Source organism: Castor canadensis, chromosome 5 (assembly GCF_047511655.1).
Source record: "Castor canadensis chromosome 5, mCasCan1.hap1v2, whole genome shotgun sequence".
Lineage (NCBI taxonomy): Eukaryota > Metazoa > Chordata > Mammalia > Rodentia > Castoridae > Castor > Castor canadensis.
The window spans coordinates 47,979,322-47,997,795 of NC_133390.1; the positions used below are offsets into that span (position 1 = coordinate 47,979,322).

General features: G+C 37.4%; 1 protein-coding gene and 1 long non-coding RNA gene across 5 annotated transcripts in view; one reads left to right on the forward strand and one right to left on the reverse strand.

Annotated features, from left to right (window-relative positions):
* Positions 1-18,474, forward strand: part of St3gal6 (ST3 beta-galactoside alpha-2,3-sialyltransferase 6) — a 56,383-nt gene that overhangs the window by 36,936 nt on the left and 973 nt on the right. For 3 of the 4 annotated variants that reach the window (XM_020178878.2, XM_020178875.2, XM_074072962.1), the window contains exons 5-10: positions 1,955-2,058; positions 3,068-3,131; positions 11,345-11,440; positions 14,419-14,605; positions 14,708-14,845; positions 17,293-17,445. In XM_020178878.2, coding sequence (XP_020034467.1) covers positions 1,955-2,058; positions 3,068-3,131; positions 11,345-11,440; positions 14,419-14,605; positions 14,708-14,845; positions 17,293-17,445 — 742 coding nt within the window. Of the gene's footprint in view, positions 1-1,954; positions 2,059-3,067; positions 3,132-8,294; positions 8,564-11,344; positions 11,441-14,418; positions 14,606-14,707; positions 14,846-17,292; positions 17,446-18,474 lie in introns of those variants that run through there. The other variant, XM_020178877.2, reaches the window with a different exon arrangement.
* On the reverse strand, positions 4,336-8,317 carry LOC141423231 (uncharacterized). Its single transcript, XR_012447921.1, has 2 exons — positions 6,285-8,317; positions 4,336-5,274 (listed from the first exon to the last, which is right to left on the reverse strand). It is a non-coding gene; the product is annotated as an uncharacterized lncRNA (long non-coding RNA).

Below are 18,474 nucleotides of genomic sequence, written 5' to 3' on the forward strand. Positions count from 1 at the left end.
TTTTCTGAAAAAAAAAAAGGCAGGGGGCTTTTTCAAGATTGCTTAGTGAATATATAAGTCTATAGTGTAAGGGACAAGTAGATTTGCATTTTTCATGTGAACAGTGTTCTCTGAGGACAGTCCCCAGAGCATGCCACTTTCTCAGAAATTGAGGAAAGCCAGGAGCAATCAGGAAGCTGCTCAGAAGCTGAAGTATTATAAAGAGGACACTTTTTCTTAAAATTAGGCTTGCCTGTGCATTGCAGCTTTGCCATTTATGGGTTAGTGAACCCAACAAGTTACTTACTTTCTTTCTCAAAGCTTCAGTTTCTTTATCTATGTTGGTTAATATTCTTTACCTACTTTTCCAGGCTTTTGCAAGAAAAGCAATCACAGAAATGTAATGGAATACAACATGTTATAATTAATGTAATATAATACATTGTAATATCATACAAGGTAATTTTTTTATGGATAAAGCTAATACTTATTTAGCTCCTGCTAGATCTGCACCATGCTGACAAATATTTAAGAAATAAAAAGTAAGTCACCAAGTACAGTATCTGACTGGAAGCAAATATTAGTCACCATTGTTACTACTTTGAACAACTCCAAAAGTGTTGAATAGAGTCCTTTATTGGTGCAGTTGCCTAAGGTTCAATTTTCCTAGGAAGAGACTAGAAGCACTTGAATCAGGTGGCCTGACACTTTCTCTTCCCAAAGCAGATCCTGACATAGGATTGACACTGATATAGAAATGACTTTAGCTAGTTGGCTTGCCTCTGAGATTGCTGTCACTCACTAATTACACCTGAATGTGGAGCATGTGTCATATCTGGGCTGGAAGGGCTGGTCTCATCTGGTTTCTTTCACCTGAATGCACTGTTGGTCATTTCAGCTCCTATAACTTGCCTACGTTTGGTGGCTTCTGAGTGACAAAGTCAGGATAAAAGAGGAGCTCTTTCATTCTTATTCTACTGCTATTTATTTCCATTTTGTCATGCAGCCTTGTGAAGCCTCAGATCACTCTGATTTCTACCTGCAGTTTTTAGACTAAGCCCAAAGCTGATGTGGCAGGAAAGATGGTGCCTGTGTGGGGTCTGTGGTAAAGATTAACTAGATTAGCCCTGCAACTCTTAAGCAGCATCCAGTCCTTCCGGTGGGTGAAAATAACATTTTAATATACACTTTAAGAACCATTCCTTCTCTTTACTAATAAAAACTTTATTTTTCTACTTTATAATAACCCTATAAAATTGATTTGGAGCTGAAATTCATTCAAGCACTTATTAAACATGTGTTGACTGTCAACTCTGTGCCAGACACTAAAAATAAGGAAAATAGGTCATTCCTACCTTCATCAAACTTTCCTCCTTAGGAGGAGAGAGTGTTGTGATGGGGAGGCATTTTCAGGGCAGAGCAAGCAGTGACAAGACAAAAGTCCACAATTATTCTTCCTTTTTTGGTAGTACTGGGATTTGAACTTAGAGCTTCAAGCTTGCTAAGCAGGAGCTCTACCACTTGCACTCCATCAGACCTACAGTTGTTATTCTTGAGTAAATCTCCATTTAATGATATTAGGAAAGAGTCGAGTTCTAGATACATCTAACTTTTAATATATTTTTCTTTTTTATAGTTGACACAGTTTCATATAAATGGTACTTTTAAATTTAGGAATGGGCTGACATCAGTATCCTTATTACTTTGTTTCTTCCTGGCTATCATTTTATCACTGGGTGTTGCTTTACATTTTGTTTGCAACCCCACTGTAACAGAATTTTGATTTCACTACTTTGAAAGTGTTTCCATCCCAGTGTTTAATTCCATTACATATCCCATTTTATGTGATATTTAAATATAATTTTGTTATTTTTTTAAAAATAAAATAATTGCACAGTTATTTTCAGTTGTCATCTTGAAAGCCTGAAAATATAGTGGGTATTTGACAAAATCATTCTTTGTCCTTTCCTTCCAGGTTTCATCAGTTTCATCCTTTTCTGTGTGCAGCTGATTTTAAAAAGATTGCTTCTTTCTATAGTAATGATAAGTTTGATTTACCCTACGGGATACGAACCTCAGGTCAGTAGTAGTATTCTTATGCTGCTCTGTTAAATTTGATGAGACCCATATGTTTGTATAATTTTAAGTCCTTTGAATCTTTCTGCTTTCTAATTATTCTGGAGGGATATGATTTTGGGATGGGATCAAAGGAATTAAAAATTTAAATATTTACTCCTTTTGAGGCAGTGTAAAATCAATGAATACAAAAAGTAGTTTTTTGTTGTTGAGAAACTACATTTTAATTTTGTTCTGCATGTGACTCATGTGAGTTCTGATGGCTGTACTTTATTCTAGTTTAGAATTAGTAGGATCATCCTGAAGGTTAACTTCTGCCCTCTCTTCCCATTTCACCACTTTACTTGTGAGTTTTGTTTTGTTTATTTTATAAGTAAGTTCTTGTTCTTTTAATCAGTAAATGTTTTATTATCATTAAATTTTTAGGGATTATTCCATCTCCTAATGACAAAATACTTTCACTTGGCTTGTTGAGTACTGATTGTCTTTATATAGCTTTAACTTGTACATTTTGGGGAGACCTTAAAAACCCAAGAAGTGATAGACCTACAGTTTCAACTGATCCTGGGTGTGTGCTTGTGTGTGTATTTATTTTGTGGAGAAGTTGAGCATTTAATTGGTTTAAACTTACTATTGATTTCTCTTTTAGTGTCATTTTCAGAACCATCTGATTCTGTGAAATTTAAATTTTTTTTTTTTTAGTACGAGGGTTTGAGCTCAAGGTGTTATGCTTGCTAAGCAAGTGCTCTACCACTTGAGCCACTAGTCATTTTTTATGATGGTTTTCAGATTAAGCATCTTGCTTCTTTCTGGTTTTGGGGAGGTATCTTTATAGCATTTGATATTTTAAATGTGCCTATTGAGAAGTGTGGGCTAATTGCAGTTGTACCACTAAATTTTCACAGATTAATCAACTGGTTTGTGATCATACCAGTTGGAAATGGGTTTGTGGGGGAGGGATTAAGGTGACTTACTATGTACCTAAGAAGTCATGATTACCTTTGTTTTCTAGCGGAGTATTTTCGACTTGCTCTTTCAAAGCTGCAGAGTTGTGATCTCTTTGATGAGTATGACAAGTGAGTTTGTTTCCTTGCTTCTCTTTCATTTTTTGCTTTATCTAAAGTTCAAAGTATATGTATCCAAATTCAAATATGTATACCCCAAGAAATGTGAAATGTATTTACTTAAGAAAGTTCCATAGCATTTGTGCATAACTAAAACCTACAGTAGTTATTTAAGTTACACTTGAAATAAATTAACAGCATAATTAAGTTAAAAGTTGCATTTCCAGCTAGCTCAAAGGTTTGCTGAGAGTTTTAATATTGAGCAGTACTGGTCCCAAGTCAGGGTATTTTTAACCCATGTACATCTTTTGTAAGTTGTTTCTGTTTAAGAATTAATTCACACTCACTGCTAATCACTGCACAGCCTCCCTTCATGGACTGCTTCCCATACTTTCCCAGGTATCTTCCCAATGATCCTTTCTGTTTTATTTGTTAAAAAGGTTGACTATTGGATTTTGGGAGCAGTTGTCTTCCTTTTTATTCAGAATAACATTGGAAGGAAGCAAATAGCTTACTTAGATATACATATTTAACTATAAAGGTAATTTTATTTTTAGAGAAGTTTGTTATCAAGATAGCCCCATAGAAATGGAATTGCCAAAGACAGACTTTTTGGCAGAGAGGCTTATTTTACAGAGGTGGGCTTAGAACTGGGCTTGGCCAGTGTGAGAATGTGGATGGTCTACAGATATCAAGTCTCTATTAAAAAAGGAAGATGGCAGAATTTCCTCTTTTTCTGAAAAACAGAGGTATTGTTTGGTGGATGCAGATGGCTGGGGATTGGACAGAGAGGGAAAATAGAGATAGGAGTTTACAGAATGTAGCTGGAGGAGCAGTGTTCCATTTTGTTCAGGTCTGTCTCATTTTTAACTGTTGAGGACTCAGATTATTAATTTTGTTTGTTTTTGAAGTAACCTTTATTTTTTTAAGTTCACATGTGTATTATAGGAAACAAAAACATAAGAAGCAAAGAACAAAGTCATCCATGGCCACAAGTTGCACATGCCCTTCTAGGCAAGACCCAGATTATTGGAATGTGGATTATGTAATGTGTGTTGGTTTATTTTTGCTTGTTATAATATCTAATTTAAAACCATGCTATCTACCTGATCAATTTCAATTTTGATTGCATGTCAACAGAAATAATATATGTGTGTGTGTGTGTGTAGACACACACGACCTAACATATATATATATATATATATATATATATATATTTTTTTTTTTTTTTTTAATCTCATTTATTGGGTTTTGTTTTGTGGAGACCTTTGATATTTGTATTCAAGGTCAGTTAGTTGTCTCTGATTTTATAAGTGGGAGAAACCAAGGCTAGGCAATCATACATATTTTGTTACAGTTGGTAAATACCAGAGTTAGGATGTGAATGTAGACAACTCTAACTCCAGTGCCTGAATGTCTGAGTTAAAAGTGATAAGGGCTATTGCTTAAATATTTGCAGCAAGTATCTGCAAATATTTGTAAGTATCCTTGGTCCTACAAATGGGAGGTTCTGTTGACTTCTTGAGCATATGTGAATAGAAGTTTTGTTTTTGCCTAGTTTTTGTTTCAGAGCAAAACTGTACTTCATCTAGTTGCTTTCAAAACCCTTCTCCCACAGTTGTTCAGACCTTTGTGTGTGCCTTGGCAAGACTTTGTCCCTTTGCTGTTGTCTAACTGTTCCCCACCCTTTCTCCTTTGTTACCTAGAGTGCCCTACTCCCCACCAGCAGCTTAAGTCCATTTCTTTAGTTCAGATATTTTCTCTTCATTTTATTCTCCTTTGTCCTCTTTGTCATTTTTAGAAAGGTTTCAGACATTTTTGTTGTTTCAATATCTGAAACCTGTAAGATTCTACCAGATATAAGTACTAGTTTTGTTCAGACATCTTGAACAGCATGCATGATGCCGTCAGTTGAATAGATTCCACAATAATTAGGAAAACTTAAAATATCAGTTTTGCTTACTAGATGGAAGTTTCCCCCTTCCTCATAGTTTTCACATATATGAAGTCTGCAGGGCTGACCCAGCAGTTCTGCGATCATCAGAGGCCAAGGCTTCTTCTCTACTGTGATTCGGCCATTCCTCAGTACAGTTTCCTCCTTAGCTTCAATATGGTGTAGCTGATAGCTGGAATCCCAGCAATCACATCTGCATTCCTGCAGCAGAGAGAGAATGAAGAGAAGAAGGGCACATCCCACCCTTTAAGACTTGCCTCCTTCCTTAAGGACATCTCCCAGAAATCACATATATTACTTCATTATATCTAGTTTTGGGCTAGAGTCAGTTCAGTTGGTACCAACTTATGAGAACTACATCTCTTTCTAGCTCTGTATTCAGTGCCTTCAAGGTGGAAGCTTGAAATCAGTCTTAGAGGAAGTACTCATATCATGGGAATTGGCAAGTCCTACAAAGTAGAGCTTCCCGCATTGTCCCTCTCCCCACCCCCACAAGAACTGGTTGGTTGTTAAAACATTTGCTGCCACTAGATCGAATTCAGATTCAAGTTCATGCCTAGCTGGAAGATGGACTGTAAAATGTTACTTTATTGTGTGCCCACCTTTAAAAACAGTAAATGGACACAGGAAACATGATGAATGATGGACGACAGTCATTTTATTAGTATTGTCCATCATTTGCCTGGCCTCCATGTTTTTGTGCCACTCTGAGGATTGAAATCAATTTGATAACTAACTCTACTGTCTAACATCTGAGCTCAGAGCATCTTTTCTATATGTTGCTGCTGTTGCTGTCTCATAGATTCAGGTTACTCTATTGTTCAAAGCCCAGCTAACAGCAGGTACCATTTTTAATGAATGTCACTAAAATTAAGGATATTTTAGGAAACTGCAGCACAGAAAATAATACTTCAAATATGCCCATATTCCAAGGTCATAGCCATTACTAGCTATTCATGTTGCTCCCTAGCACCAGCCTGCCTGCTGGTCCCAGGAATGTTGCTGTGTCCTTAATGGGACTACATCCTCTCCCACCCAGAAGCAACAGACATCTTGTTTGCACGGAACGTCAGCTCCCACTTAAAACACTCAAAATAACTCCCCACTCCCAACTACCAGCACTGCATTCTGAAAGGACACCAGATTTTATGAAGAATGCTTTAGTCCTACAGTGTTGATGGTTATATAGTAACTGCATCTAAATATCTTACCTAACAGAAGCACCTATATCAAGTCAGTTGGCTGGGAAATGGATGGAGATTTGTAAATGCTGTCTGGCTGCTCAAGCAGAATCCTTTATATTAGCATCAGAAGAGCGGGGTTAGACTGGTTATCAGCCAAGGCAGGAGCAGGTCTATAGTAGAGTTAAAAAGAAGGAATTATACTTTAACAACATGTTTGCTACTCTGTAAGGAATATCAACACCTGTTATTCACTTTTACATCCTGTGTTTTGCAAGGTTTCTTTACATGCAGCATTTTTAGCCATGGGCAGACCTTGAGGGAGAGAAAGTTGTCATTCTTCATTAACAAGTGAGTCAAATGAGGTAAAGGCACAAGTGCAACTACTACCTGTTTTCTAGCATCTGCTGTCGTCAGATGTTGAGTAAAGATACAAAAATAAGGCTGCACATGCTGGGGAAATAGTCACATCCAATGAAATAAACAACATTAAAGACATCAGTGATTTTCTTACTTCAAAACAGGGAAAACAGATCATAGAGGTCAGCTCACTAGGCCAACTTCGTAGAGGTGCTAAGTGAGGGAGCCAAAATAAGTAGCTGGTTATCTACCTGTAGCTCCTTGTTTGTAGGTTTTGGCTATAAGTAGTTCTTAACTGAGAAATTTGAACATGTATTATATTGCCCATATTTAGATCTGCAGGTTTGTGGTTTCACCTTGCAGGATGGCCTGCTTATGCCTTCACTGACTATGGAGTGCACAGCCCTGGAGAGTGCCAATTCATGCAGTTATCTGAATGATGCCTTCTGTATTTGGACAGTGTACAACCTAAACACCTGTTTGCATGCATGAAGTGTCTCTGGTTGTGGAATTGAATTAGTGGTTCTGTGATGTGATGGCTGAAGAGTTGCTTTTTTGTGGTTCTCTCTCTGAGTTGAAAAATGCTTGAAGCTCTTCTAACTTCATGTTATCTCATGTCAGTGTCTAAGCAGAAAGAAAGGGGCAGATAAGAGAAAGTATTCTACTCACACCATTGTTTTGTCAGGGGGCAGACTCTCTTCCAAAAGCATCTAACAGACTTTCTCTAGTACTTTATTGTCCATGGATGAGTCACATGGCTACCTCTAGAACAACTGGTAGAGGATATGACCCCCATTGTAGGCTTACAAAAGCAGAGTTCTGATACAAGGCACGTGGGGTAATAGGTATATGGAATATGACCAATAGGATCTGCCATAAATTGTTAAAATGAAGATGCAGTGATGTGTTCTAATGTATATGGTACTGCCAAAGGGAAAAAATGAATGTTTGAAAGAAGATACATCACAGATCATTAGAAATGGACAATTCACATTTACTTTATCTACATTGGTTGTGTCACTATTTCCCCTGCATAGTGTAGTGACTCTTCTCTTTGCCCAACTTGATGAAAAATGCCACTTTTACATAGAGGAAATGGAGTATCTTACTACTACTGTTTTAGCAGCTGTTCAGGTTTTCCATGAACAGGTTCAGACACTGGAATTTTCTGACTGGCAGCTTGGGGAATGTGCATTTCCTTACCTGTTTTCAGGGCAGAGTAACAGATACCTGCTTCTGTAGCTACAGATTAGGAAAATGACCTCAAAGCACTTAATGTAATAACCCAAGTAATTTTTAAAATGCCTGTGAATGAGGAAGTGGTTTAGATGGAATGATAGATATAAACAATACTATTCTTTCCTTTCGGGACTCACAGTTCATTGAACTATTTGTGCAGGCAAGTTGTGTTAATTAAATATGGTTAAGTTATACAGTCACCCAAAGGATGCTGAAAATAATTGCTTTACACTTGAGGAGGAAGAGGGAGCCAGGATCCCAGGCAAAGCGGATGAAGCCAAGTAAGAATCAGTCCTTTCATAAAATGTGGAGTCCTGATTGGGAGAAATGGGGACTCTATTGAATTTTGAGTAGTGTGGTTCTGGTGATTCATCTGTACCATTCCATATTTCTCAGAGACATGGTTGAACTGTGGTTACTGGCTATGGATAAGATTGCCAAGTTGTTGTCCAGGGATATTGCCAGAAGACTTTCTAGCATTATATGTGATCCTTAGAAAAAATATATAGATCTTTGCAAGATCCCTTACCAGGAGGAAAACTGGGTTTTCAGACAAGGTTTCCTTGTCTATGAGAGAAGTTGGCAAGCTTTTCCTATAGTAAAGGTTTTCTTCCACTTGTTCTTAAAGCTGACAGAGAAGAAATTAGAAGAATTCCTAAAATGTGATAGTACTGAAGTGTGAAGAGTCATTGGATTTGGAATTCCCTTGAGTGAGCAATGTCTATATGATTTCTATCCACTTTTCCTTATTCCTGGGACCTATAAGACCATAAGCAGGTAGAGTTGGAGTGGGAATAATCCTTTCTGGTAGCTAGTCCTAGAGGATCCTGCAGAAGAGATCTGCCCAAACTCTATACTCTGTCTTTTCTTTGCCTGAAAGGGTCACTAGAGTCTTTGGGTGGCAGGGGAGTTACAGGAACATGAGCTTGAGGGGAGACCAGTGATGTGGCATATATGGTATGACAGATGGTAGATACTTTTACCATGATGTTCTTTGGTTAACCCTAGATCATGATGTAGCTATTGGCCAACTGCAATCTCATCTGATAGAGGGGAAGCTTCCATAAATACTAAGATTCAATCTGTCAATTCATTGCTAAGCAACATGATAGAACTGGCTGTGTCTGAGACTGAATCAAGTTATCTCCTTCTGGGGTCAAGTTCAGAGATAGGGCCTATGGTTCACAAGTCTTTTGCTGAGATACAGGGTAAGCCATGAGGGCATACTGGTAGCCTTCACTTCTGGCCCTTGCCCCTGTATGTTTGGTAAAGTTGGAGTCAGATTGCCTGGTGTCAAATTGGGGACACCAGGAAAGAATGGATACTAGAGCTCCTATGGTACCTAGGCTCAGGGCAAGGCAACCCTTCCTTCAACAGGGGAGTTGCCTCCAGCCTTTACTGGAAGGAGCGGGTTAGACTAGGTACTGATAGTCCTTCCTGAGGCCCATGAAGCTTAGCTTCTGGGAACAGTTGTGATTTCAATTATTCTGTTCTGGGCCACCCCCTCCTTCTCTGGTATCCAACATCCCAGTAGGGAGGTGGATCCAGCCTCAAAAGCTTCTGCCTAAAACAAACCCCAAGATTATGCAACAGTGAGCAAGCTATGAGTGTGGGGATTGTCCCCTGCTGAAGAGCATTCATGGGATGAATCTGGTGAGGATAATGGTAAAAATCCCTGAGAAAAGAGAGTTTTGAATATTTAATAGTGCTAGTAGACCCCAAAGTAGAGAGCCTTTGATAAACTTGGCTTCCAGGAATTGGGATTAAAGTCAAAGTTGTTTTTAAAATCATATAGAGGGAGAGGGGATGAAGGAGAATGATCGAGGTAATGAATCAATAATTAATGTACATTGTAAGCAAGTATGGAAATGTCACAATGAAACTCCCCTGTACATCTAATATAATGCTAATTTTTTAAAGCATCTAGAGATTGGTCAATTTCATAAACATATTTAAATAAACACATAACCCTAGAACACATTGTGAAATATGACATGTCTATGAAGTGAGGTATTGGGCACATCTTCTATTGGACAATGTTCTCCTACCTCTTATGCCCCCTCCCAAAATCCCTGCTACCTGTGAAACTGGTAGTTCTTGTTCTTGTCTGATGAAATAGATGCTGATGTAGACATGACTATTTGCTATTTGACAGTTAAGAACCCCAAATTGGGGTTGGTGGAGTGGCTCAGGTGATAGAGTGCCTGTTAAGCTATTCTAGCAGATATGAGACCCTGAGTTCAAGCCCCAGTACCACCACCAAAAAAAAAAAAAAATCCAAAATTGAAGTATACTAAAAATGTTTTTAAAATATTAGTATTCAAATTTATAAAATAATTAGATAAAGTATACAAATTCTATGTAAGAAAGTTAAACATCTGAGTACAGGATTGTGTATATTGTCTCTTAACCTGACAAGGCCAGTGCTTGACCTTAAATAGTTCCTGCATTCCTGTAGTCTCTATGTTTAAATATTATACAACATTTGTATAATTTCACTACCCATTAATTTTCTAAAAGCCTTAAGGTATTGAGTTCAACTGGATTGCTGATTTCATGGTTCTTAGAAACAGTTTTTTCTTTAGACTTTCCACATCATGAGGGCCCTAAAAGGACAGCTTCAACAGCCTTCACTTACGTAATTTTGTCTCCTAGAGAAGGGCATAGTTTGTTATTTTTTTCCAGGCCAAATAGGCTGGTGGTAAGAGCTAAGAGATAGATGGCTCAAGACCATATTTGCTGAGGGCCAATGCTATACAATCCACGGTTCTAAGCTGAGCCCAACTAGCAACAGGAAGTCTCTCTATGTGACCTACTTTAATCCTCTTTGCCAGGAAAACAGAGCGAACTGTTAGTTTGTTTGGTTAAGTTTCAGGGACCAGATCATGCTTGGGAAATTGAAGTGAGCCTGGGCAGGGTACAAAAGCTGCCCTTTTCCCACCGGATCCTAAACTGTCCATTTCCACACATACAAGGTGCAACAGAAAGCCAGAGATGGACTCTCAGAGGAACTGTTAATATTGGCAAAAAATATATGTGTATGTAAAAAAAAAAAAACAAACGTATCAGTATCAACATGCAGAACCCTGGGTGGAGGAGTGTTTTTATATTGTAAAAGTTTTAATCCATCTGCTAATCTACCTTTTTGGAATGTGACTTTGAAATGTTATGTGATAATTTTCTGAACCTATTTCTAAATTTGTGTATGGGGCTATTAGACTTATTTATCTCAATTGGTGGTTGTTTAAGAATCAAATGAGAAAGAGTACAAGCTGCTAAGAGTTAGTATTTGATGGCAATAATAATATACTTTCCCTATAGAATATTATTTCTTGAATCTTATATTATAGACCTATAAGACACAGTTAGTTTTTGTTTTGCTTGTGTAACAAATGAAAGTCAGCATGAAGTTTCTGAAAATAGGAACAGGTTTCTGGAATCACTCCATTTTGTAAGATTGCTCAACCTCTCACTTATTGTTTGCCCAACAGCATACCATGTAAAAAGTGTGTGGTGGTTGGTAATGGAGGAGTTTTGAAGAATAAGACATTAGGGGAAAAAATCGACTCCTATGATGTAATAATAAGGTAAATGTATTTTCTATTTGTTAACTTAGAGTTCATTGAAAAGAATATAGTTTCCTATTTTAGCACAGCTGTGTTTTAAAAGATGCTTCAATTTATTTATGTACTTGATTATATAACTTCCTCTCTCTGTTTTTGGCTGGAGTGAGGCCTACATTTCAGGTCACCAATTTAGCAAATATTTGTTATGTCCTGTTAATATGCCAGGCATGTTTGTAGCCACAGGGAAGCTAGCAATGGATTAGCATAGTGTTCTACCTTCCTGTGGAGGCTACATTCTAAGGAAACAGTGATTAAATTTATAAGAAAATATAATTGATGTCATACATACAATCAAAGCAAGATATGATGGAGAATGGTTGAGGAGCTTACTGAGGGAATGATTACTTTGGGGAGGTGGAATTAAGTGACCATGTGGTAGCAGCCACATGAAGACTACAGAAGAGCAGTCCAGGTAAAGAGAATGTTTATTGCAGGTCCCCAGGAGGATATCATTGTGAGTTTGTGAGGAGTGTCAGATAACCTAGTGAGACTGGAGGTCAGAAAACTTGGGGAGAATGGTACAGTCAGATGCTAAAGAGGTGAGGTGGGCAAGGAACAAGCTATGCTGGAATTTTTGTTAGAAGTTTAGATTTTTGAAGGTTTTTAAAGCAACACATTGATGCAATAAATGCAGAAAAATATCCTGGCTGCAGCACAGTGTGAGAGATAAAGGTAGAAGTGAGGCATCCAATTAAGTTGCTGTACTTTGGTAGGAGATAATGGTGGTTTAGGACAGGATTGTCATAGAAAAGAAGTAGGTTAGTGGACAGATTGGTGATATGTTATAGGCATACGGTTACCAGGATTTATTGTTTTATTAGATGTGAAGGGTAATGGGAATAAAGGAATCAAAGATGCCTCTGACCCTTTTTTCAGGGTAAGAGATTGGTTGGAGAGTAGAATCACTTATTGAGTCGGGGGAGACTAATATAGGAGCAGGTTAAGAGGAAAAACAGGGGTTCTGTATTAGTATTTTAGATTCGAGATACTCATGAGATACGGACAGTTAAGTACGTAGTTGGACAAACAGGTTTAAGTTTTTATGGTAAGTGACCTATAAACTGCATTTAAACCATGGACTTGGTGAGAGTCCCCAGGGAGAGACTGAGAGAGACATGAGGGCACAGGACTCAGATTTGGAGCATTTAACACTTAGCTTGAGCAAAGAAAAAGGAGTGAAAGAGAAAAAGATAGAAAGGTTCCACCAGCCTTTCCTCTGAAAATGAGGAGAAAGTGATCACAGAAGTCAAGAGAGCAAAGTGTTTTAGGACAGATGGAGTGACCAGCCAGGCCCCAATGGTAATGAGAGGTTGTACAAATCAAGGGCAGAGAGGGGATTAGTGGATTGTCAACCTGAAGCTCATTGTCACTCTTGACAAAACCAGGTTTTAGGCATGATGTGGCAAGAAGCCTGACTGGGTAGAATTGAAGAGAGAATGACAGATAAGGAGATAGAGAAACCAGTGAAGTCAACTCTTGAGAAATTTTGTTCTAGAGTTGAAAATGAGCTTGTAGTTGGAGATGGTGGCACAATCAAGGAAAGATTTTGTTTTGTTTCCTTTTGTAAAGCTAAGCAGTGCTAGAGAATATTGTTAATCTGATGAGAATGTGTAGAAAAAGAGATTGGTGTAGTGAAAAGAAAAGGACATGGTCTAAAGAACTAGTGTGGTAATCTTTTGTAATGGAGAACGAGGATTGTGGTTGCAGCTACCAGCAGGCTTTTAAGATTTAGAGGTGGGAAAATAAGCATATTTTTATATCCTCAATGAAAGGTTGAGATAAGGTCATCATCTTGGTTAAGTATGTGTGTTAGGAGTAGATATGAATAGCCTTTTGTGGGAAAGCTAGCACACTGGCATGCTAGGAAGACCTGGCAGTGTTTGGAGGATTTGCTAGGTTACAGGCTGGTTTGTGTATAGCAAGGGCACCCTACTTTCTGTTTATTACCCATTTTTGTTGAAGTTGTAGTAATTTATATATAAAACAATTTTAAACCATTCCCAAGTTTCTCTGTTTATAACTGTAACTCTGGTTTAGAACAATGGCAAGCCCTACAGTAAAATATCATGGGCACAACATTTTGAAAGTCATTTCATGTGTTATTAATACTGTCTTATGTTACAGTCAGTGTTAAAGGGCGAAACAGTATTTATCCTCTTAGGTACACTGTTTTGGAAACAAAGCATTTCATTTTTATAGCATGCCTTCATAGTGTGTGCATAAATAGTACATGTCTAACTCTGCCTTTTAGCATACACAAATGCAGCAGCATATTTTTTATGCTTTTTCAGTTCACTCTAGCAATAAACATTCATTTGGTGGTGCTGAGTATAATACAGCAATTTTTGTTTACTTCATTTCAAAGCACAAGTCTGATGGCTTTTCAAGCCAATTTAAATGGTGATTCTTCTTCCCTATTAGTTGCTTACAAACATGTCCATCATTATAATGACTGTATGACCGTGGTGCAAATAAATTTTCTCTCTTTGAACTTCAGGGTCCTTATCTGTAAACCCAAGATGATTCATGTGGTTGTCCTCTGAAGTCTTTTTTTTTTTTGGTGGTGGTGGTACTAGGGTTTGAACTGAGGGACTTGCACTTGCTAGATGAGTGCTCTGAGGTCTTTTTTAACTCTAGCATTCTGAGGTTTTGTGTTCCTATTTCTTTTATTTGGTCTTCAGTTTTTCTAGAGGTAAGGCTGAATTGTTGGTTTCACAATTAGTTTTCAAATACAAGTGAACTTCCTTTGATCAGCTATTTCATGAAAAAGAATTATCTGCTTGATCATTATTTGTAAAAGATTCATCAATTGTTTTGTGGACTTCAGAGCACAGAAATAATGGCTGTTGTTTGTTCAATCCTGAAGTCTCTGAGAATTGTGATGAAAATGGCTCATACTCCACTTAGTCTACATATCTTGTGTATCTTACTACCCACAGAATGAATAATGGTCCTGTTTTAGGACATGAAGAAGAAGTTGGGAAAAGGACAACCTTCCGACTGTTTTATCCAGAATCTGTTTTTTCAGATCTCAGTCACAATGATCCCAACACTACAGCAATTCTCATTGCTTTTAAGCCGCTTGATTTAAAGTGGCTGCTGGAATTGTTGACGGGTGGCAAAATAGTAAGTTGGCAAAACTGATCCGTCTTCAGATTACCTTCAGTATGTTTTCCTTTAAAAAAATAAGAGACAACCACAATATTCTATATTCTATATTTATTTCAGAACACTAATGGTTTTTGGAAGAAACCAGCCTTAAACTTGATCTATAAACCATATCAAATTAGAATATTAGATCCTTTCATCATCAGAATGGCAGCTTATGAACTGCTTCATTTTCCAAAAGTGTTTCCAAAAAATCAGGTATGTATGTATCTATCATTGCATGTTTCAAGGTAAAGATCTAGCTGAGGCAGGATAGAATGTTCTTGGAGCTTTCAAAAACTGTAGGAGAATGATGGTTCATTTTGTAGTTTCTGAAGACCATATCTGAGTTAGTAAAATTATATTAAGTGGAGTTCCCCCCTGCTCCCTGCAAGCCCAAATGGTTCATCTCTTATAACTTCATCTTAAGTGAAGAGTCTAACTAGGTGGGCTGATGGACAGGGTTGTGACCAGAGTAATGACAGGCTTTAGGACAAGTGCATAGCTTTTCCGGCTAAAGAGAATGGCCAGAAGCACTCTGTATTATTAAGCTTCATTTTACTCCAGTGAAATACCTGAGACACATATTTATGAATGAAAGATTTATTTAGGTCATAGTTTTGGAAGTTCTTCAAGTCCAAGATTGGTGGCCCCATGCTTTGTACCTCTGGTGAAAGTGGCACATCATTGAGGGAGTATGTCAGAGAAAATGCACACATCTCAAGCCAGGAAACACAAAGAGGAAGACATTTGACTCCCACAGTCCCTTCAGAGGTCTCACTAGGCCCACTGCACCTCCCAGTAGTACCCCGTGGAGGACCAATCTTTCACATATGGACCTTTTGGGGACATTCTTCCAAACCATAGCGTGCCCTGCTAAAAATATCACAGGAAAGCCAGAGGAAAATAACGTACTCCAAAAATATTTCTGTGGTCACAGAGGAAACACTGGCACTAAATTCTCAAGAAACAAGCAAAACTTGGAACATGGTATAGGGTCAAGGAAGTTTTGTTCATTTTGTATGTGGTAGAGAAAAATGGATGATGAGGGAAGAAAGAGTGTAAACATATAGGCAAAGTTGGTGATAAGAGATGGGTATTACATTAGTGAAGGGTTGGCCATAGGTACAAACAGGGACATCTCATTCATTGTAAGAGGAGTTAGCACTACAAAGATGAGTAAAGACACAAGTTCAGATGTAGATTTGGAGTTGGGAAGATGATGGAGCTCGTGTTTGCTTTCATTTTCATAGAAGAGTCATGACTGAATTGTCAGCTGAAAGTAGGAAGACTAGAGCTTTTGGGGGATAGAAAAAGTTACGAAATTGTCATCTTGGAGAACAGGAATGGAAATTTAGGTAATTGTAACTGGATTGCTGGAATACTGAATGCTTACTTGGGACTTTGGTCATCAGTTTATTTGAGCAGGCAAACATTTTCTTTTGCCCTATTCTGCTGGTTAGGTGTGGAGAATTGAGTTTCACCAGTGTTGAGTCTGTCAGGTGATTATATAGACTCTGTGGATAATGAGGAGAAGAGTTAAATATCATTATACAAATGATTACAGTTTTGGATGAAGGACTAGTAGGGTGTGAAGAAAGGAATCGGAGGACATGAAAAGGAGCAACGAGAAGGAAAAGTGATGAGATCAATAAGGGTGAATGACTCCTAGGTTTTGAATCCAAACACTAACATCCTTCTCTAGCAAGTAGCAGTGTTGTAGTGGTCACAAGCTACACCTACAGATTAGCTTGCCACTTTCTAGAGTTCACGATTTACTTTTTCCTTTCTCTTCCTCAAAATCATAATCACATGCAATTTTTATGAGAATTCTTGAATTGTGGAAAAAGTTTAAGGTCTTTTTTGTCTTTGAAGGCTATGGCAATGAGAATGAAAACTTTTGCATGCTGAGACCCTCCTGTCAATCACCCATCACACTACTTTTCAGGATATATGTATATATGATGCTTAGTTTTTCCATTTTTGTAAAAATGATCCAAATGAAGTTATTTCTATATATACACTGTAATTTTCTAGATAGAAACTTACCATGTTTTGCCATTGAAGTTGATTAGTCTTTCCTTAGAATTAAATTATCAGAAATTTTAAACATAGCTACTTTAAGCCTTATGAAGCCTTTTATCATGATGCTGTCCATTAGCAAGTTGTCCTTACTTAAAGATTTCCCAGTTTTACATTTTTCATAAAGAACCTGACTTATGTTTTTTTCGTTGTGGTTATTTTGTTTTTGAGATAGGTCTTATTGTGTAGCCCATGCTGGCCTATAACTCACAATTCTGTCTTTGCCCTTAGACTGGGATTACAGTAGTGTACTACCATATCCAGCTGTTTTTTTTTTTTAAGACAATGCAGCATGTTCTCCCTTATACATGAAAAGTTTTTCCTTCACTTGGTAGTTGTCTTCTGAGCTAAAATTGCTGCTAAATTTTATCTGAAAGACTTTCTAATATTTCAGTCAGAATTTATGTTCTTTCTAGAGTAAGGTATACTATTTGGAACTTGAGTTTTGGGGCATGATGAGGGTTTAACTAAGTATTTCTCTCTGGATTATATATTCAGAAATCCCTGTTTCTATTAGACTAGGCCAACCAAATATGTTTTGTAAACAAGTATCTCATTTGGACTTTTTTTCATTTCCCCCCTAGAAACCCAAACACCCAACAACAGGAATTATTGCCATTACACTGGCATTTCACATATGTCATGAAGTTCACCTAGCTGGCTTCAAATACAACTTTTCTGACCTCAAGAGTCCTTTGCACTACTATGGGAATGCCACCATGTCTCTGATGAATAAGGTAATATAGCTATCACTTAAGGTAATATATAAATACTTTGACATAATCATTGAACTTACTGTCAGAAAGCCCATATTTTTCTTCTTACCCTCTCATTTTACTGAGAGAAAGTTTTGAGGAAGAGGGTTTGATGGGGTTTCAGAACTACCAAAGGCTGAAAACAAAGCTCAAGTTGAGATCATTTTACAACAGTAGCAATTCCTAGTTTGTGGGCCTCAGCCTCTTTGGAGAACATGATGGTTATTGCCAAGTATCATCATACCCATATAGGAACCAAGACTTATTTTGGATATATTTGCATTATTTAACTATAATATAACCTGCTGTGTTTGAGATACACAGTTTCACTACAAAGTGCTGCTAGGCTCATAATTTTTTTTTTTTTTTTTTTTTAGTGAAGTAGATAAGATGGTCTAGAATAATGTTCCTACGTAAAAGAACCTTCATGGTCAGGAGTTATAAACCTTTTTACTAGATCATATTTATTTTGAATAGAGATCAATACTGGTAGATTTGGTTCTGAAGATTTTTAATTGACCAAATTGGAAGGAATTTAGTATTTCATTCTTAGATTGGTGGTACACAAATGACATGGTTAAAATATTTTCTGTACATTTTAAATATTAAAATATGAATCATTTGCTATACAGATTTATCTCATGAAATTAGTACCACTTAATTAGGCCCAAATACTGTGTAAGATGAGGATGTGCTATTATTCAGGTTGGATGTTAATTCTGTCTTTTGAACCCTCAGCTCTTTATAGGCCAAGAATTAGTGCCTAGAACAGACTTTAGATTAGGCTCATTCCTCCTCAGCCCAAACCCCTCCTACAAAACTTGTGGTATTTCTAGTCATATAAAGAAGATCAAAACAACTTCCTGAGGACAAAAATTAGTAGTTTGTATTTTTGCAGGGCTGGACCACTAACTAAGCCACACTTTCAGTCTCAGAATTATTTTTCAAAAGACACCTTAAACTGAACATGCTTTGTAGTATTTTCTTATCTTTAGGTCAATTATTTATGAG